Below are 23359 nucleotides of genomic sequence, written 5' to 3'. Positions count from 1 at the left end.
TTGCTGACATTAGTTACCAATATTACATCGTTAATTTTCATACCTGATTGTGTTTTACGCAAGAATGTCCAAACAATGTTTTCGGTGACTATATACACTTGTTTAGATTTCAAACAATTTTCTTACAAACATGCTTATGGTTAAAAAAAATTATCTTGCTAACACTTTTTCTTTTGTTTGTAATTCAAACAAAGTTCTTCCAAAAGTCGTGCGTTTGATTCAAGGCAAATTATTAGTAAGAGGTCTAAGCGTCACCCAATAACCGCATACTTTACACTCCACCGTATTTCTCGGTTACTTAGCAACAGACACGCACGCTATTACTCAAGATTAGTGCGGTCAATAATTGCTTAACTTATTACTGTCTACAGCGACCTGTACTTGAAGAATTTTTTAAGACGATTAGAATCTCTGAGCCAATTGTGTTATTACTTCCACATGATTGTTTCCGAGATTCTTAGCCACAGAATGTTTGCTTGTCGCAAGCGACGGTCTTCTTTGTAGCTAAGCAATGAAGTAATAGGAAGTAATATGTATATTCAATTGCAGAATAAAAGTATTCTAATTATGCCAAACAAATATTTTTATTTAGAATATGTTAAGCATTGTTATAAGAGAAATTTTTCACAGCGGAAAAAAAAATTCGTTAACAGACGCTTTTTCTCGACGAGGTAAAGAATGTTTAGATTCATAAAATAATAAGCATGCTTTTTTTTTTAATAAAGTAGTAGTAGTAGTAGTAGTAGTAGTAGTAGTAGTTTTTATTATTATTATTATTATTATTATTATTATTATTATTATTATTATTATTTAGATTTATACAAAATAAATATGCATTTTTAAAATGGATTTTTTATTATTTTACAAAAAACGGCCTTTACTACAACTCGTGAGAGCGCTAACTGACGATGAAACCATTCAATACGAGGTTGTTGGCAACGGGTCACCCACTGGGTCGTGCGTTAACGTGGTTTTCAGTGCCAGGCGACAGGTGGTTGTAGCAGCAGGTGAAGGTGGTATACACCACTGTTTGCTTTCGGTGATTGTCATGACACTGATACAACTGGCAAGAGTGTTCGCTTAACTTGCGAGTCTGTGCTATAGGAAAGATAGTTAGACCATTTGCGCGTATATATTTTGCTTCCGTTTGGTGTTTTTGAGGGTCAGTTGAGCAAGATTTTTTTTCCATCGGAAACATTTGTTTCATCGTGTTACGTTTAATATGAGTGGGAGTTTAGAGGAGAATTTATACCCCAAATCAATCAGCAAATAATTCTGAAAATCAGAGAAGTCTCTGATTCTTTCAAAGACATTTCGTTTTGCAAATCCATTTTATACATTTATAAATATTACATTCACGTGTGATTAAGAGAGGCGATGCCACCGCCACAGGGAAGAGGAAAGGGGGCGGGAAGAGGAAGAGGAAGAGGCAAAGGAGGAGGAAGAGGAAGAGGAAGAGGTATGTCGCCAGCACCAAGAAGGAAAGATTACAGTGAGTCTTTTGATATTTTCGAAGAAGAAGAAGATTCTGCTCGACCGGGTGTCTCCAACTCGCCTCCGGCGACTGGTTCGTCCGGCATGGCAGATGACGAGTCCTCGACTCCTTCCGGCAGTCCTAAATTCCGCCGAAAAGATCGCAAGGTGTCTATGGACGAGCTCCAGAGATCCTACGACTTTGCCCAAGACGATGAGGAGAGGCAAAAACTGAGGAAAGAGTTAGAAAAGTTGAAAGAGGAAGAGGAACAGAACAGAATTATGGAGGAGAGCAGAAACAGAGCAAACATGGTCCGCAGCATCAGCAAAGACAGCAAAAATCGTGGGTCTACATTGGCCCAGTTGAACGCTGCCCTCGGGAGGTCCTTTTCTGAGACAGATTTGGACGAGCGCCTCTCACAATCACAGAGCAAAGCCAAGCAACAATCAAACAGCGACAACAAGCAAACAAAAGAAGATGACCTAAATGAGTCGCAGAACAGCGGTGATCCACAATTACAGGACGATGGGGGTAAACAATCAGAGGACCATGATAATAAAGAATCACTGGGCAATGACAATAGACAATTACAGGACGAAAACCTTCAAAATGCCATCACAAAAGAAATTAGCAACAAAAACAATGTTAAAGATATCAAAACAATACCGACTGGACCACCTCCTCCATACAGGTAAGACATTCAACATTTTCACATCATCTTACCAATGTTAATTCAGAGTTTTAGGTTATAGTTTATTCTTCTAACAATAACTTTAAAGTGTTATCATTTTCATGGGAAGCTCTTGATATCTCAGTCTTAAGCTTTATCACTTTTATTCCTTTCGTTTTGAGCATAAACTAGAGTTTATTCTTTTATTCACAAAATACATTGCAGTTTGCTTTGATATGAGTCCCTTGTAATAACATTACTGTGTTTAGAGCCTCCTATATTCACCTGTAAGTCTAATTATCTATGCCCTATTAATTAACGTATAAATTATAAGTAATATCTCCCGTGTACATGTTTGAGAACCTTCTTTTCTTCACTCATTTAGCTCATCACGCAGGCCTCCTTTTACTTGTCAGTTACAATTTAAAATTTTCCTTAAAAACATCCTTCATTTCTCCAGAATATGATAAAACATGTGTTTTTCACATGACTATAAGTTTCTTTGTATTTCACATGCTCCGGACTGCGTCCATGACTCATTAGCGAAGTATTCCCCTCTTCCCTCCCCTCCCCTCCCTAACTCTCACCCGACACCCCAAAAAGATAACGATGTCATTTGCGACCTCGTAAGAACTGCAGCATTACCAGTATAAGTTTCTTATATAGGAAAAGTAGTAGGCTTGGCTTGAGCAAAAAGAAAGTTGTTTAGAAACAATTTAGTATTAAGATAACCATCGTCAATGAATTTGGAAAAAAATGAATAACCTTTCGATGTAATTTGCGGAACTATTGCTATGAAATTACCTGAGATGTAATGTACCACAATGTAAATACATTGCAATGAAAAGGTCTTATATGTATATACCATGCGATGAAATTACTGCAATGAAATTACCACGATGAAATTACTGCAACAGAGCATAATGTTATCTGACGAATACCTATAACTAGGATCTCAAATTAAGATTTGCAGTGTTGTAAATGGCACTGCTAATTGGGTTATTGTGTTTTCTCTCACTTTTGTACCAAAATATCATATTCATAATGCTTATCAATTGATTTGGAAGAATTCTCGTAGAAAGCAAATAAATTTGATGTGGATAAACGATACAGCCTAAAGACAAATTAAGGTTAGTGAAATTAGGCTCGGATTCAATGACTCTCTTGTTAATGAGAAGTCTGATTATTATTATTATTATTATTATAATTATAATTATAATTATAATTATAATTATTATTATTATTATTATTATTATTATTATTATTATTATTATTATAATTATAATTATAATTATAATTATAATTATTATTATTTCGGTAGGAGAACCGCTTTTATGCAAGTTTGATAGATGATAATGAGTGCCTCAGTGGCGTTAATTTTATAAGAAACCTTTTCTATAGATTTAATCTTCTTCTCAACAGCAGTACAATTTATCAATTTTTAAGTAAAGAATTCATTCATTCACTGATTAATATATATCCCTCTCTAAGAATAAGAATAGCGCAGTAACCGGCAAATTGGAGTGTTGTTGAGAAGATTTAATCAATAGAAAAGGTGTCTAATAAAATTAATGCCATTGAGGTAGCCATTATTATTATTATTATTATTATTATTATTATTATTATTATTATTATTGTTATTATTATTCGTAATGCTTAATAATGATAAGCATACAAAATTTCAATTTACGCCTCAAGCTTTCAGTCAATATAATGCTACTTTATGGGAAAAACTATATTTGTATTTACATATATATACAATACACTTACATACTATACGGTATATATAAATTTATATGCATATATATATATATATATATATATATACATACATATATATGTATATATACAGTATATATATGTATATATATAATATATATATATATATATATATATATATATATATATGTAAGGGTGTGTGTGTATGTGTGTGTGGGATATAAAGAAACTCTCTCTCTCTCTCTCTCTCTCTCTCTCTCTCTCTCTCTCTCTCTCTCTCTCTCTCTCTCTCTCTCTCTCCTAAACTTTTTACAGCGGATAGTACTCCTCTCCCTGTTTTTATGTGCATCATGGTTATCATATGAGTTTCGAAATACAAAAAGTCCTTAAGCAATTATCACATCTTTTGCTAATAAAAGCGAACCGTTTATTTCTGAAAAAAAATATATATGTATATATATATATATATATATATATATATATATATATATATATATATATATATATATATGTATATATTTATATACTGTATATATATATATACTGTATATATATACATATATATATATATATATATATATATATATATATATATATATATATATATATATGCATATATATATTCCGAATGTTTTCTTTTAGTGAAAATATTTAGCTGGTACTTGCTTTCTACCGGCTGCAATATACAGTAGATGCTTGGATAGTTTCTCGTGTTTGAGAGCAGGTGGAAAGCTCCGCAGATGGAGAGCTCCCTATTCTCCTATAGGATATAAGGCCTGTTAAAATGGAAGCGCAGGTTGCTTCTCAGATTTAAAAAAGACAGTAGGCTAAACGTTTACCTGGAATGAAGCTCATATAATAATTATGAGAAGAATAAGTATTACTGCACTTAATAAGTGTCCATAGGCCCAGTTTGATGAGTTGAGGGTTTCATTTAGGCTCCATAACTTCTGAGACGGAACGTTTCTCCAACAAATTCTCATCTCATAATGAAGTGATCTTAGATTATGAGGGGATTCAAGGTTTCATTTAATGTTTGTGGGGAATATAGATAATTACAAGGAAATATTAATCTCTTTTTTCATTAGCAACAACTAAAAATATAACTATGAAGCAGGAGAGGAAATAACTTAAAATTCGTTCTTGCTCACTGGTGTATGGAATATACATTCTAGAAGCAATATTTGGCGTGAAGTATATGCTAGGTTCAGTGCAAGATGCCCATTACATTTTATGTGTAATATATGAACAAAAATGCACTCTTTGTGCAACGGGATCATGAAATGTATTTCAAATACATTACATTTCAGGTGTAATTCAAACAAACAATTGACTAATTTTAGGGTAAATAAAGAATATACAACTATATAAGTGAAAGGCACTAAGTAATGTAAAATAAAATTAAACATATTCCCAGTGCTGTGAGTTAATCAAATATTTTCCTTAAATATTTTCATTAAAATCATTTCATATGCATAAAAAGACCAAATAAATTTTATATTAATACCACACCTACCATACAATTCGTGATAAAATGTATGAAAATAAGTACGGCATAATATAAAAAGGTACATAATTCATTATAAGTTTATTACAAGACTTAAGATCGAGTTTATATGCAATGTAATATAATACAGCAAATATATTTTGGGGGTAACATAAAACACAGCACACATTCCTTGTGCAATGAAAAACAGGAAATAGCCCGTTCTAAGTACACTGTAAGACGTAATGCACTTTTTCCCCCTGTCTCTCGGAGTTGAGGGAACCAAGTTCGTTTCCCTTGAAGCTGAGCCCGGAAGAAGGATTTCCCAGAACTGGGATCGATGCTAAACATTCCTTCTAAAATGAGACTAGAAGTTGCTTGCTTCTTTCATAGCAAAATTATTCAACATCCCTTTTGATGAAACTGAAGCAGAAAAATAATCTTCCTATTAATTCATAGAATCATCCAGGCCCAATGCCGGATCATGGAGTAGGTGAAGAAAGCCTTGATGTCTCTTACAAAAAAAAAGGGGGGGGGGGGCGGGTTGTGGTAATGTTCAATGGGGCATAACGACGTCCGAAAGCTCGAAGAGAAAGTAAATGTGATGGAAGTAGTTCTTCAAATCAAGTTTAGTCAGAAATTTTCTCATAAAAGAAATTAGATACATCCCTCTAAACGGAAACCGGAAAATAAAGAATATCTCATGGATTAGTGGTTGAATGTTTTCATTATAAAAGAAGACAGCTTTTTTTTTCTTCAAGAAGATAGACTGTTTGATGATAGCGCAGTCGTTCAGAGGTTGTTCGTTGTGTACTACCAGCATTGGTATGTAAATACTTATATTTCAAAGTTTTATGAAGGATATACAACAAAATACTTTTATGAAAGTTTTTTTTTTTTTTTATAAAATTGATAAACACAATTCGTAGTACTATGTTTGCCATGTCTTTTCATACGCATATGTATATATATATATATATATATATATATATATATATATATATATATATATATATATGTATATATATATATATATATATATATAATGTATATATATATGTGTATGTATATATATATATATATATACATACATACATATTTCCTTTTGCTGTAACAGTAAACTAAAACATGGTATTAACCTAAATATATAGTTTCCTGTGTCTTAGTGTTTTATATATATATATATATATATATATATATATATATATATATATATATGTATATATATATATGTATATATATATATATCTATATATGTCTATATATATATATATATATATATATATATATATATACTGTATATATATATGTGTGTATATGTATAGACTTACTTTTTTATATATATATATATATATATATATATATATATATATATATATATATATATATTGAAATGCAGTAGCACTTAGGTTCCGACTTATATTAGAGCCTCTGGTGTTATGGTTGGAAGCAACCTGGCCTTTCATTTGAAGGGGCTAGGGTTCGATCTCAGTATGAGATAGAAATTCATTTCTATATGACTGCGGTATTGTGTTGATTTTCATCCATATTGACTCATTAAGGGTAATTAGAATTAAAAACTATTAATTGTGTCACCTGGTGAGCCGGGAAGTCCGGGAAAACTCACTGGTATGAGACATATCACACCAAGTAATTCCTGAAATGCAGTAGCACTTAGATTCCGTCTTCTTTTAGAGCCTCTGGTGACATGGTTGGAAGCGATCTAGCTTTTCATTTGAGAAGGCTAGGGTTCGATCCCCATATGAGATTGAAATTCATTTCTATTTGAACACGATATTGTGTTGATTTTCATCCATATATATATATATATATATATATATATATATATATATATATATATATATATGCAGGTATATATATCCCCTATTTAATAAAGAGTGTCTGGCTATATATACACACATATACAGTATATATGTAGCTGACCTAGAGTATGCTGATTGATTCATTGATTTTAGGTTTTCTGACATCCTGACATCGAAGGTTATTGACGCAGTAGAGTATGCTGAGGATGCTTTCCTTATTAACAGAACACCACAGGATTTGCAATCATTGCTTACCAGAATGCATGAAATATCACATGAGGTTGGGCTCAAGATAAATGAAGAAAAGACAGAGATGATGAGAACGGAATATGTAAAGGGAGAGGAAATATCATTGGAAGGAGAAAGGATTAATGAGGCAGAATCATTCAAATATTTAGGAACTATGATCTCCAATACAGGGTCTTTAGAATAGGAGTTTAGTGAAAGATTGAAAAAATTAAACCAGGCAATGGCTAGGTTACGTAAAATTTGAAAATCAAATTGCCTGAAATTACATATAAAAATCAGACTATATATCAGTTTAGTGAGATCTGCTACTGTATGGACATGTGTCGTGGTATGACAATGAAACAATATCCAACTGATTTAGTAGATTCGAAGACAAAGACCTCAAAAGAATATTTGGAATTATACGGCAGGACAAGATTAGAAATGAAACTCTAAGAGAGAGTACTCAAGTGTGGATGAGATCCTGGTGAGGGGTAGATGGAGATGGTTTGGTCACGCTCTTCGCACTCCCCGAGAGAGATTAATTCACCAAACTTTCAACTGGGCTCCACAAGGCACTAGAAGAGTTAGGAGACTCAGTCCTACATGGCTGAGAACTATGAAGCCTTTAGTGGGTGATGATGAATGGAGAAGTATTGAATTAAAAGTTCAAGAAAGAAACGACTGGCGAAATCTAACCGAGGCCCTATGCGTCAATAGGCGTAGTAGGAGATGATTATATATATATATATATATATATATATATATATATATATATATATATATCTCATCATCTCCTCTTCGACTATTGACGTAAAGGGCCTCATATATATATATATATATATATATATATATATATATATATATATATATATATATATATATACATATATATATAAATATATATATACATATATATATATGTATATATTTATATGTATATGTATATACAGTATATATATAAATATATATATATATATATATATATATATATATATATGTGTGTGTGTGTGTGTGTGTGTGTGTTTGTGTGTATGTGCGTTTTTGTGTTTGCGTCTGTATTTATTTTCTCCACTTTCAGCTCACCCCGTCCCTCGAGTAGGGGGAGAGTGCGTGTATATCTGTAGAAATATTTAGCCGTCATTTTTGACGGATCACATTACCACAATATAGAGATCACACCTGATCCGCTTCAGACCAGTTATAGCTGTCCCCAAGGCTACTTGAACACCAATGCTCACGAAAGGTCTCGAAGAGACGAGAAATAAACTCGAATGAATTTCCTCTTGTCATTGTCATTCCACGACTTGTGTCCATACAGTAACACCGATCTCACTAAACTTATATATAGCCTGATTTTTATGTCATTTCAGGCGATTTGGTTTCCAAATTTCACTTAACCTAGCCATTGTCTGATTTGCCTTTTTCAATCTTTCTTTAAACACCAATTCTAAAGACCCTGTATTGGAGATTATAGTTCCTAAAAATTTAAATGATTCTACCTCATTAATCTTTTCTCCTTCCAATGATATTTCATCTTCCATTGCATATTCCGTTCTCATTATCTTTGTCTTTCTTCTATTTATCTTGATGCCAAACTCGTATGATATTTCATGCATTCTGGTAAGCAAGCATTGCAAATCCTGTGGTGTTCTGCTAACAAGGACAGCGTCTTCCGCATACTCTAGGTCAGCTAGTTTCCTATCACCAATCCTTCTCCACAATCTCCAACTGTTCTACGCATTACAAAATACGATAAAGGGCTACCTAAAACAAGCTATGCCCTATAAAAAGGGAGAAATCGTAACTTTTTCTCAATAGCCAGGAATCCTGCTCTAAATAAAAGTTTTAGTCAGAGATTCAGGGAAAACTGAAGAAGTCATTGCCCCTTATATGATGCACTCACGGTGTGCAGTACAATAAAAGGTCTTTGCAACATTGTTCTGGTCCTGAACTGCCCTAGTTTTTGGTCTACCAATTCACCTCCGTTCGGGCCTCCTTTCTTCTTTCTTATTGTCCAGCCTCTTTTAACTTTAGCGTCATAGTGCAACTGGCGGAGTTTTCTCTAGTTGCATCTAGGCGCTGAATGGCCTTCAGAAACCTAGCACCGGCCTATGTTGCCCAAATTCTATAAATCTACTGAAGAAATCCGAGAAAAGTACATTCTGTAAATACTGTAATTTATATGAAATGCCGACCAAACCAATTACCCAGCGTAGTATCTATGAAAAACATTAATCTCTGTCCTAGACTTCGAAATACCCGTTAAAACGCACGACTGCACTACACACTTCTGCAGAAGACGTCTTGGGCCAGCTTTCTTGCTTAAGACTGTCGCAGTGCGTTTCATTGTCGGCGTTTACGTCTTGACTTTATAGGGAGGTAAAACGCGTGTGTTCGGGAATGTAATTTGTACATTTTTTTTTCTTCTGAATTTCAGTTTGCCTGTTACGTGAGTTTTGTTGTTTCCCAAGTAATGAATAGATATATGTGGAAATGAATGTGGGTTTATGTGATTTCAGGATTTATAATGGATTTGATTGCTGGGTCTATAATCTCTCCTATAGAATAAAGAGCAAGTGTCTGGATATATATATATATATATATATATATATATATATATATATATATATATATATATATATATATATATATATATATATATATATAATTTCCGGTCACGGTTAGCGGCATGACTAGACATATAACTAATTGGTCTCTCCCTGTCCCTCTGATAGGGGGAGAGGAAATAGTCATACCCCGGTGAGAGTGGGGTGCGTGTGTGTGCATATCTATTTAAATATGTATCAGTCTTTTTTGGCGGGTCACGTATACTAGTCTTGTATATTCAACTGTGGTATTCGTTTGCTTAAGATAAAGGTTCAAAGATGTGACTGAATAAATGCGCAAATTAAAGAGTATTTTGTACGAAAAATATCAAGTACTAAGACCTGCTTCAACGTTCATTATATAGGTTATCTTTATGGTTATTGTGTAGTAATACCAACAATAGCGTTTACTTAACGCGTGATTATAGGGTTTCATGTTTCATTAAATGTTGTTATCGTTTAATGTCTTGTATTTCAGCTTCTGAGAAAATGTATTCTTACTTTCAATCTCTCACAATTAGCTTTATGGGATTTGGGGCTCATTGTGATTGATTGCAGTCACCACATTCCTGTACCACCTGGAGCAAGTTTTGTTTTTCTTTTATTCCGGCTGTTTAGGGTTTTTTCTTGTCTGACTATATTTCAATACCCTAACAATAAAAACAGATGATGGAATTTGCCATTGCATAATACAGGTCAGCCCATAAGAGAAAGAAGGGCGTCTTATTTCGTATAATTATAGAACACTAAGTGATAAGGAAAGTCATTTTTATAATGAACTAGATTAGAGTAAAGATAGTCCACTATCGATAATGTCTAATTACAAACATGCAAGAGAGCGTATTACTGTTGGAAATGATCTCCATGTTTTCCTTTTTTTTTTTTCTCACAGAACCCCGGTTAATGTTCAGGAAAGAAATTAGCGTTGTAGCCAAAGTTGCAGTTTTTTCGAATAGAAAACTCGTTTATTTGAAGTTTCACCCTTAATATCTTTTTAATTTCCAAGCACGCGAGAAAGAAATGCCGTTAGCTACAATTTCTAAATATATAAGACTTGAGTTCTTCATAAAAGCAATTTAGAAATTAAGTTCAGGGGATCATTATACATACGTTCATTGTCAAATACTTCCGTGCTAACACTCTGTTTGGAACTTTTTTCAATCAAGCTCTTAATTGCAAGAATCCATTACAGCAAAGTAACCTTTTGTAATTGTAACTTGATTACTGTAAAACGCCATGAGTCGCTACAGTAGTTGTTCTAACGTGTATTGATAGATATTCAAGTGCATAGTGCATTTGTCTAGTTATTGCTTTGCCTGTACATCTTTTGTGTTTTATTTGTATCTCAATTTCCTTGGATTTTAATTTTGTATACACGGGCATTCTGTTAGGTGTATTTGGCCTACTTGATAATAATAATAATAATAATAATAATAATAATAATAATAATAATAATTTTCTAGACTCTCTCTCTCTCTCTCTCTCTCTCTCTCTCTCTCTCTCTCTCTCTCTCTCTCTCTCTCTCTCTCTCTCTCTCTTGATTTAAATTACTTTGTTTTATTTTTGTCTAAGAGTAATATTCTCATAGCCGTTCTCCTAAGAGGAAAATCTTATTCTCGGAACTGTCCATGATGCTCGATAAACTCAAGATATCAGTACTCTCTCTCTCTCTCTCTCTCTCTCTCTCTCTCTCTCTCTCTCTCTCTCTCTCTCAACCTAAATCTAACTCTAATCACCAAGTTTAAGAATCCTCCTAGATCTTGGTCCGCGCAGCGCTCACAAACGTCACAATTAATAACATTATCGTACATTCCTTCTGGGTGTTCGCTTCGTTATCGTACCCGCGATACGAGTTCTCGTTGGCGATATTTCCTCATTATCATCACTTGAGCGTAAAAGGGCCACTTTTGTCTGCCATGTGTGTTAGAACAATTTATGGATGGCAATCAGGATTTTCTCTCAAAGTTGATAAGGTTAAATGTTTACTCCATCTGGTATTTTTCCTGCTTTTTTCTCAATGCCCTTCGATTAATTCTTGCTTCAGCTTGCCATTATGTTTGTTTTATACTCGTTTTGTGGTTATAATAGCATTTTGTACATGGGTATATATTCACCTCTATCTACAAACACTCTAATATATATATATATATATATATATATATATATATATATATATATATATATATATATATTCATATATATATACATACATATGTATATTTATATATATATATATATATATATATATATATATATGTATATATATATATATATATGTATATATATATATATATATATATATATATATATATATATATATATGTGTGTGTGTGTGTGTGTGTGTGTTTGTGCATGTGTGAATGTATATATGTACGTACGTATGTATGTATGTTTAAATTAAGCCATTTATTCTGATTGACTATGACTCCTGACACAAAATAAGACGAGAGTCAATGCCATATTTGATTTTACTCTCGAAACATGATTCAGCCCATATACTGTGGGTCACATAGTTGATTATTTAGTTGTTATTGTTGTGGTAATTATGGAGAAATACTCTAGTTTAGAACGGCAGTCACAGATTCCTCAGCATTCAGTTTAAGAAAGATTGAATTTGAGGTAATATTTTCTTTACTTTGACACGGTATCGCGAAATATCCTGTTACTATTCTAATACATATCATGGCCTGGAAGTCTCCAAAATGCTCGTAACTATGGGGTCTGTTGCTTCGTATAAAATTTGTAGCCAAAAATCAGAGAAATACGGACTTACACATATGAATATAACGTCTCTGTCTGGTGCTTGCCAGACGAGGATTCGAGTCCCGCTCAGATTCGTTAGTGCCATTAGTGTCTACAACCTTACCATCCTTGTGAGCTAAGGTTTTAGGGAGCCGATAAGGCTATATGCTGAGTCATCAGCAGCCACTGCCTGGCCCTCCCTGGTCCTAGCTTGGGTGGAGAGGAGGCTTGGGCGCTGATCATATATGGTCAGTCTCTAGGGCATTGTCCTGATTGCTAGGGCAATGTCACTGTCCCTTGCCTCTGCCAGTCATGAGTGACCTTTAAACCTTTAAAATGCAGCCGTTTCTAGTTCATTGTAGGACAAAGGGCTCATACATGACATTTTTCATGTCTGGGGTTTGGCCGGTTTTCATCACCACTGCGGATTGTTGATGGTGGGAGGCTTTAGTCTGATCTAGACCAACCTAGTGTGGGTGGCCTTGACTTTGCTGATCATGGAGATAAACAATCATATTCACCACGTTAAGGTTTCCCCGCTCAGAGAAGGGCGTACATACTGTACATGCACATATACATAAATACATACATATATATATATATATATATATATATATATATATATATATATATATATATATATATATATATATATTCTATGCATATGTATGTATTTGTCAAAGCATACGTTTACCAAGCAAAATGCAATTTTGGAGAAAATGAAAAAAAGTGCCATTTTCTAGTAACAAGACTCTCTACAAGACTTTTTTTTTTTTTTTCCTGATCGCCCATTCTCTTTCCAGAGCCCAAAAGCTTTGCCCGTCTTAAATATTCATGAGGACTGCAGCACATGGAAGGGCGTCTTCCATGCAAGGGGTCTAGAAAGAAGCGTTTTGGTGTAAATGTTAAACGTCATGGCCTCTTTATTGCTTCCTTGAGGTCGTTTGAAGAAGTATTGCGCTTGTATGACTGAGACTGAAAATCAAATAATTTGGTTTTAAATGCATCTTCTTATTTAGGCAATGGATGCTTATTTGATGTACATGGACAGACATACAAGTGCTTAGATGGGACAGTAGTGCAGTTGATCGGTTTTAAACAGATTTATTGTTAGTTAGTCCGCTAACCGTATGGACTAAAGTCATTTTGGAGAAGGGCTTTATGATAGCAACACCATTCCATTTACTTTCTGAGAGTTAGCAAGGTAACTGCATCAAGATAATTTCCTTTCAGGATATATATATATATATATATATATATATATATATATATATGTATATATATATATATATATATATATATATATATATATACATATACATATACATATATGTATATATATGTATATATATACGTATATATATATATGAATATAAATATGTATGTATATATATTTATATATATATATATATATATACTGTATATACATACATATTTATATTTCGGGTGGGATTTTATTAAATAACCAAACACTGGAAACAACTGACCATGACTTCTAACGAATAAAAGAGAAACAAAATAAAACTAAATTATAATTATTAAAGATATCTCATCCTCCATAGTTGAACCTGACATCTGAATGGATGTCTGACACACAACGAATAAAGTATACATATAAGACATACGTTTGAGTAATGTATAAACACCTGTTGGTGTGTACACGATACAAAAGCAATTATAAATAGTCTTTCTATTTCCCATCATTTTCTCAGAACCTAAACTACGATAGCATTTAGAGTGAATAACTTAATATCTTAATTGATAGCAAAACTATTAAAGGTTTAAAGGCCACTCATGAATGGCAGAGGCAAGGGACAATTACATTGCCCTAGAAATCAGGACAATACCCTAGAGACTGACCATATTATGTATGATCGGCGTCCAAGCCCCCTCTCCACCCAAGGTAGGACCAAGGAGGGCCAGACAGTAGCTGCTTATGACTCAGCAGATAGACGTATAAGCTCCCCCAAATCCCTTTCCTTAGCTCACAAGGATAGTGAGGTTGCAGCGACCAAAGAAACTAACAAGTTTGAGCAAGACTCGAACCCCAGTCTGGCGTTCACCAGTCAGGGACGTTACCACATCGGCCACCACATCCTTATGAGCCATAAAGAGCCTAGAGAATTGAATGGTTACTTCATTCAAATACTGAGATCATTGCTGTTTTAGTGAAAAGAACATTCCAGTGGTTACCGAGCCTCGTTGTGATCCATTGTCTCTAAATCGACATTATTAACGAAAGTTTTCGATTCCAATTTTTTTCTATTTTTCTTTCTAGTCAACGCTATTTTAATTTGCTGGTTATAGGACATAACTGCATCTAACCCCAAGTCAGGTTTCACATGATTTCTACAGTTTATTGTCTCCATGGGATGGAATGTTCCTCAAATAGTAGTTTAGTTTTCTTTTGTTTCATGTCAGATTCATTCCGGTGTGAGGACATTTAAGTGAATTCTTACCCGTAATACTTTCTTACTATTGAAGACTATGATGCAGTAGAACTCATGATAAATTAATCAAATTATATTTAATAACTAAGACCAAACAATTCTGCTTCCCTGTCAGGTCGTATTTTATATTTTTTCTTGACATGTTCCTCGAGACCATTTCCTATAAAAAGTAAAATCTATAACTTTTTTTTAATATTTTAACTGAGATCATCTCTTAATCATAATTATGGGTTTCAGTAACACTTTCTAATTATGTTATTTCCTTTGCAGTGTTCGTTTATGATCTAATCTTTCGTAGAACACAGGCGGTGCAAAATTTAAAAGATTACATAAAAACTCATCGAAGATAATATAAAAATTATAAATACTGATGGGGATACAATGGATTTATAAAACCGGAATAGGAGGAGGAGGAGGAGGAGGAGGAGGAGGAATCACGCTAAAGAAAGAATTTTAAAAGAATGATATTTATTGTAACTAAAGGAAAAAAGACCATGAGGGGTTAAAAGGAACAGGACCCAGGAGAGAGCATGACTCCTTTTCTGATGAAAAAAGAGGAAAGAAAAATGAGGATACAATAAAGAGAAGGGATAGGAAGGAGAACGAAGACGCTCAAAGCAAACAGATGACTTCTTTTCTTTTGTCGGAACTTCCAGCTTGTCATAATCAATCAGGAGACCCCGATCTTCTTTTGAGAACAGCGACTTGGCGACCAAGTTTGGAGCAATTTCGGGTGGTCAGACCAAAGATAGATGATGTCCAATTCCTCTTGTGTCCATTTACTCCTCGATGTCTGAGACCAACTTTTAAAGAACCCCTCTGAGACAAATATATATATATATATATATATATATATATATATATATATATATATATATATATATATATATATATATATATATATATATATATATATATATATATATATTCTTTTTCCATTTAAAGGGTACTCATGGTGTATGTATTGGCGTGCTACTGTTATAAGCACACATTGAGTATGTGTTGTTTCAGATGTATGTAAATGGATAACTGAATACATCTTAATAGTTTTTAAGTATTTATTCTATAAAAACAACAGAGTTAAACATCTCCATCACTGGAGGAAGCTGGGTTGGTCCAGATGACCAATTCTGGTGAAGTATAGATATGAACTGACTAAATTATTGATATCACAGATATCGTATGCTCAGTTTATATTAGTCACGTCACAAACTCGGAAGACACCTGCATCCGGTGACGTCACAAACTTTCACACGCTTGAGACAATGTGTTGACGTTAAGAAGAATGTCAAATTGCTGAGGTTTGCATTGTATGTCCTGTTTACGATTTGAATGACTACAGCAAGTCCCAGGGTTAGCTCCTCCAACCAACATGACATATTACGTCATTTGTTTTAAACATGTAATATTAACTATTCTAATTATTACATATGTATATGGTACTTTGCCTATTTTGGAATATTGTGCCTTGCAAAGTTTCTTTGTATCAAAAGCACTTTTCTTTAAGTGGGTTAAGGAGGGAAATTAATGTATTTATTGACTACAGTCTATTTTTCAATTTAGATTCGGGACTTTTTCCTTTTTTTCATTGTTTGATTTTAACCTCTCAAGCCAGGGGAGAACTTTGCTGTCCATGATAGAAACCATCCTTCTCTGTAGTTGAAACAGAACAAAAGAAATACTACTCTTTATAGCAGAATAGCATTACTACTACTACTACTACTACTACTACTACTACTACTACTACTAATAATAATAATAATAATAATAATAATGATAATGATAATAATAATGATAATAATAATAACCCACTCCCGCATCGCTTCCACAGTATTAAGAAATGTGTATCTTTTGTAATACAAATATTTGAGTTATTATACTTCGCAAAACTTTTTCCGTGATATTTTTTATACCCAAATTGTCTCTATGACTTATTATTACCAATTAGGATTCTATGTCGTCGCGTGTCGAGGCGCTATTGGTCAGTTAATTGTTTGATAAAAAGTGGACGGTCACAAAAACAACACAATAATTTCTCTTGTATGACTCTTATAATTAGCTTTCGTATTTATGGTCTGCTGTCGATTTGTTTTTCTTATTTTGAAGGTATAGAAGCTAGACGTTTTTTTTTTTTCTAAAGATAATTCGTATGTTTTCTCATTGTTTCTTCTCAGTCCGGGTTCAATTCCCTTTTTATTATGACGCTCTCACTCACAGGTTCCTTTATTACCTCCACCCAGAGAGTTATTTTGGCCATATCTGTATTTTTCTTCCCGTGTCGACGGTTCCATTTACATTCGCCTAATTTGTCTCCTCGTTCTCTGTATTTTTTAGGCTGCAAATTTTACATTAAACAATAATTTTTGGGGCCTAGATGAGATTATCCTCCATGAGTTTAGAGCCGTAGTTTGTTAGAAATTTCTTATTCTATGTTATTTCTCTTCATTTTTTCAGTTTTTATAGTTTATATATGAAAAATCTAACTCAATGTTGTTACTCTTCTTAAGATGTTTCATTTTGATTTTTTATTACTTCCCTTGTAGTTTATCTATTTCCTTATTACCTTTCCTCAATGGGCTATTTTTCCCTGTTGGAGCCCTTGGACTCATAGCATCCTGCTTTTAAAAGTATAGAGTTATAGCTTATCTTGTATTGATAATAATAATAATAATTATAATAATAATAATAATAATAATAATAATAATAATAATAATATTAATAATAATAATAATAATAATAATACACATATATTTTTTCTTTTATCGTTTTCTCTTACAACTCTTTCCTTTAACAGTAGGTAAAAGAGTAACCAGTAGTCACTGCCAGTCATACTATAATCTTTGCATTTCACATAAATCCCCGCTGCAGGGAACTTCCATAATATAAGCTACCTAATACACTGTTATGGAAGGTTTATTATTATTATTATCAGTATTATTAATTGCTAAGCTACAACCCTAGCCTAGTGAGGTAAGGAAACAAAGAAAAAGAAAATATTTTAAGAACAGTAACATTAAAATAAATATCTCCTATATAAACTACGAAAACTTTAACAAAACAAGAGAAAGAGAAATAAGATAGAATAGTGTGCCTGGGTGTGCCCTCAAGCAAGAGAACTCTAACCCAAGACAGTGGAAGACCATGGTACAGAGGCTATAGCTAGCACTACCCTTGACTAGAGATCAATGGTTTGATTTTGGAGTGTCCTTCTCCTAGAAGAGCTGCTTATCATAGCTAAAGTCTCTTCTACCCTTACTAAGAGGTAAGTGGCCACTGAACAATCACAGTGCAGTACTTAATCCCTTCGGTGAAGAAAAATTGTTTGGTAATCTCAGTGCTGTTAGGTGTATGAGGACAGAAAACACTATGTAGAGAATAGGCCAGACAACTGTGTGTGTGTGTGTGTGTGTGTGTGTGTGTGTGTGTGTGTGTAGATAAAGGGAAAATGAACCGTAATGAGAGAGAAGAATCCAATGTAGTTCTGTCTGACCAGTCAAACCAGGGTTAAAAGGATGAGTCAAACAATCCTATAACTCTCAAGCGATAGTATCTCAACGGGTGGCTGGGCCCTGGCCAACCTACTACCTTATTAGCAGCACGTCGAATCCCACAAAAACATTGTGTCATCCACATTTACCTTGCATAGAAACCTTTTTTCACGGATGTCAGTAGCCTTTCCATTCCAATACCTTTTCCCGCTATCCGCCCAACCATTTCTATGCTATTCAATCGTTTTCCCTTTTAGTGCTTATGAATTATTCACTTGATATTGAAATATACTGTATGTATACTTTATATATACAAATACACACACACACTACTCAATAAGTTTACTCTCAGTAATACATAAAATGTTTACAAAGATTATATTAGGCCGAAAAGAAAGACAGCAAGACTAAGTGAGTAGGCAGGCTTTAGAAGTGGCTATTCAACAACTTACATATCCATGTAATCAACCGGTTAATGGAAAAGTATGACATCACTATATATGACATTTATAGACTATGAGATAGGTTTTGAGTCTGTCAAAACTTTAGCAGTAATGAAACCCCCTTCAAAGACAATGAATAGATGAATCTAATGTTCTAATACTTAAAGATAGCTATACAGTAAGTACAGCAATCCTGAAATTACATAAAGATTGTGAAAAACTTTTGAGCGTAAATACCTGTGTAGCAAATGACGAGGAAAAATGGTAAGTGGATGAGAAATAAAAAGATTGGCGAATATAGGGTATGGATATTCAAGAAGGGATAAGGTTACTCGACAGGTTTTGTGATGTTCTGGTCAAGAAGATAAGTTAGTAATAAGAGTGTACAGAAGGTACTTCAGTAATAAGAATAAAGAAGAAAAAAAGGAAAAACAGGGAAAGAGATCACTAGATGGTGTGGAAAAGGTGTTGCAACTTGAAGGTTAATGTATCCCAGAAGCACAAGACCGATTACAATTTTTTGACTGTTAGCCCGTTGTTTGTTAGATAATCAGCATCAAGCTGTTGATTTTTTTGCAAGGGATTAATGAGGAAACTCGTCGTTGATTTAACCATTAAGGATGAATTGTTTCTTTTATAAATGACGTGATCATCTGTTCTGGTATTTTGCTTTTTTGAGATATATATATATATATATATATATATATATATATAAATAATCTCAAAAAAGCATATATATATATATATATATATATGTGTGTGTGTGTGTGTGTGTGTATATATATATATATTCAACAACAACAACAACAAATCAGGCGTTTCTAGTCTAATACAGGAGAAAGGCCTCAGCCATGTCAATTTACATCTGGGGTTTGGCCAGTTTTCATCACCACGCTGGCCAATGTGGATTGGTGATGATGAGATATTTTCGTCTGATCGTTCACAACAAACCAACCTAGTGTGGGAGGCCCCTAACTAGTACAGCTTTGCTGATCACGGCGATACGCAATACCCTTTCACCACGTTAGAAATGGTTTACACACACACACTCACACACACATATATATATATATATATATATATACTGTATATATATATATGTATATATATATATGTATATATATGTATATATATGTATATATATATATATATATATATGTATATATGTATATATATATATATATATATATATATATATATATATATATATATATATATACTGTACAGTATATGTGTGTATGTGTGTATATCTGTGTGTGTCGACATACAATCGTGCATAAGAATAATCGTACATTCATCTTTCCTATCAAAGGAACCATTTCCCCAATAATTACTACGCTTCTACGCGATACTTTTAAATTTTTTTTCCAACGTTACTTCCATCATTGGCTCTCTTGAAGAATTAGCAAAATGGTTTTGCCTTTCAGGAGGTAATTCATTATTGGCTTGCATGTTCGCGTGCTCTAAACAAGGCACGGGAAGTGGCGTCAACATTCAATAGCTGGTTGTGTATTTCATAAATTCTTCATATATATATATATATATATATATATATATATATATATATATATATATATATATATATATACTGTATATAAATATATGTATGTATGTATATACACACACATATATATACATATATATATGTGTATATATATACACATACATATATATGTATATATATACACACATACACATATATTATATATATATATATATATATGTGTGTGTATATATACATATATATATATATATATATATATATATATATATATATATATATGTGTGTGTATATATATATATATATGTATGTGTATATATATACATATATGTATATATGTGTGTGCGCACATATGTGTATGTGTGTGTACAGTATGCATGTGTCTATCAATTTCGTCAATGAATGACAATTTCAGATCTATTTTTATTGGTATTCCACTACAATATATGATTAAATGACATAACTGTATTTTATCACAATCACTGCTTAATGAATAATTCTCGAAGGCAACTTTAGAATGCATCTATCCTACCTGGAAAAGAAAATATTCTTATAAGAAAAATAAAGGAAATATTTATAAGCAACTTTCTAACATAGAAAACTCATTATTCCGTGACAAGTATAATTATTCCCAAGGGTTTTGTCATCATCAATGTTAGACTCAATGAATGGAAGAAGCGTTGAAGAGTCCCCCAATTATCCGCAACACGAACGTCGTCTATTTCGTGTATTTGCTTCCATAGAGATAGCATGAAGTATCAAGACTACAATAGTAGGTTTCCCAGGGCACCAGCCACCCGTTGAGATACTACCGCTACAGTGTTATTAAGTCCTTTGACTGGCCAGGCAGTACCACATTAGATTTTTCTCTCTAGTTACGGTTCATTTTCCCCCTGCGTACACATACATCTAATAGTCTGGCCTATTCTTTACATATTCTTCTCTGTCCTCATACACCCGACAACACCGAGATTACCGAACGATCCTTCGTCGCTCAAGAGGTTAACTACTGCACAGTAATTGTTCAGTGGCTACTTTCCTCCTGGTAAGGGTAAAAGAGAGACTGTAGCTATGGTAAGCAGCTCTTCTAGGTGAAGAACACTCCCAAATCAAACCATTGTTCTTTAGTATTGTGTAGTGCCATAGACCCTGTACCATGGTCTTACACTGTTTTGGGTTAGAGTTTTCATAATTGAGGATACACTCGAGCACACTATTCTATCTTATTTCCTTTCCTCTTGTTTCTTTTTAGTTTTTTTTTTTATTCATATATGAAAGATTTGTTTTAATGTAGTTACTGTTCTTGAAATATTTTACCTTAATTGTTAAGTATTTCTCATTTAGTTTGTTTATTTCCTTATGGCTTTATGTCCTTTCTTCACTGGGCTATTTCCCTATTGGAGCTCTTGGGCTTATAGCATCCTGCTTTTCCCACAAGGGTTATAGCTTAGGTTATAATGATAATAGTAATAATAGTTTTTGCACTTTTGTGCATTATGTTTGTGCAACCTGGAGATACCTTAGTTACCATGTCAATAGTATTTATGAAGTTATATATTTGTCTCAGATACATATTGTGTATATATGTACATGTATACATATATAAGTGTATGTGTTTTTATCCATATTCAAGTTGAGAAAATATCAAAAAGTGTGAGGTAACATGAATAAACTCAATACCAAACATTTCCTTCTTGTAACTTCCCAGTCACGAATATCCATCGAAATCTTCAGCAATGCGCTAAATTTTATCATTTGTGTAATTCATCAAATGCCGCATGAAATTTAGATCACATTATCAATTAGCTTTTGGGAATATTTGGTGACAAATATACCGGCAATGTATATGAGGTGGAGTTTATAAAGTATGGAGGGATGAGCTGTAATACTCCTTTTTATTACAGCAAATATATAAAATTACAATTGAGGAGGAAATTCAAGAATATTTTTGTATGTTTTTCTGCAATATATTTTTAAAAGTATGAAGTTCAAAATCAGTTTATAGACATGCACGCTTCTCTTGTCGCTTGCAATTCACTCATGTACGTACTGTACATACAAACACGCATATATATATATATATATATATATATATATATATATATATATATATATATATATATATACCCTTTTAAGTGGGGATGTTTTGACGGGGTGAAAGTGTTTGTGTATCGGCCTGATCAACAAAGCTGTACTAGTCAGGATCACCCGTACTAGGTTGGTTTGCTGTGAGCAATCATATATGAATCTCCTACCATGTATATGTATGAGGCTTTTGTTCTGCATTCGACAAGAAATTGTTGCATTTGTTGTAGTTATTGCTGTAAGTATATACCAACATTATTATTATTATTATTATTATTATTATTATTATTACTATTATTATTATTATTATTATTATTATTATTATCATCAAAGGAGATTAACTACAGTAGGTCAATAAGTCAAATTCGACTCTTACAAAGCTGGCCTGATTAATATCGAGAAGAAGATTATTTTCTGTGTTAATATTAAGTAAATGAATAAAATAAAACCTAAATTAAGTATAATGAATAAAACTAAATAAATGTAAGTTTTGTGTGACCTATGCGGAATCTGGCTAAAATTACTAGTCTTCCTTTCTCTTTGCAGTAATGATTCCCATAAAGAAAGAACTGGTTTTAGTTCTTTTAATTTTTTACTATTAGATTTGTTATGCCACTAATCTTGCCATTTTATAGCTATAA

At 33.0% G+C, this 23359-nt stretch overlaps 1 protein-coding gene across 1 annotated transcript in view; it reads left to right on the top strand.

Moving 5' to 3' along the window:
- Positions 1-1267: 1267 nt before the first annotated feature.
- LOC137652001 (uncharacterized) overlaps positions 1268-23359 on the top strand; it is a 58292-nt gene continuing 36200 nt past the window's right edge. The window contains exon 1 of the mRNA XM_068385210.1: positions 1268-2165. Coding sequence (XP_068241311.1) covers positions 1378-2165 — 788 coding nt within the window. The 5' untranslated portion in view covers positions 1268-1377. The remainder of the gene's footprint in view (positions 2166-23359) is intronic.

This window comes from Palaemon carinicauda, chromosome 13 (assembly GCF_036898095.1).
Source record: "Palaemon carinicauda isolate YSFRI2023 chromosome 13, ASM3689809v2, whole genome shotgun sequence".
Classification (NCBI taxonomy): Eukaryota; Metazoa; Arthropoda; class Malacostraca; order Decapoda; family Palaemonidae; genus Palaemon; species Palaemon carinicauda.
Note: the sequence above shows the minus strand (reverse complement) of the source record. Positions and strands in the feature narration are given on the sequence as shown.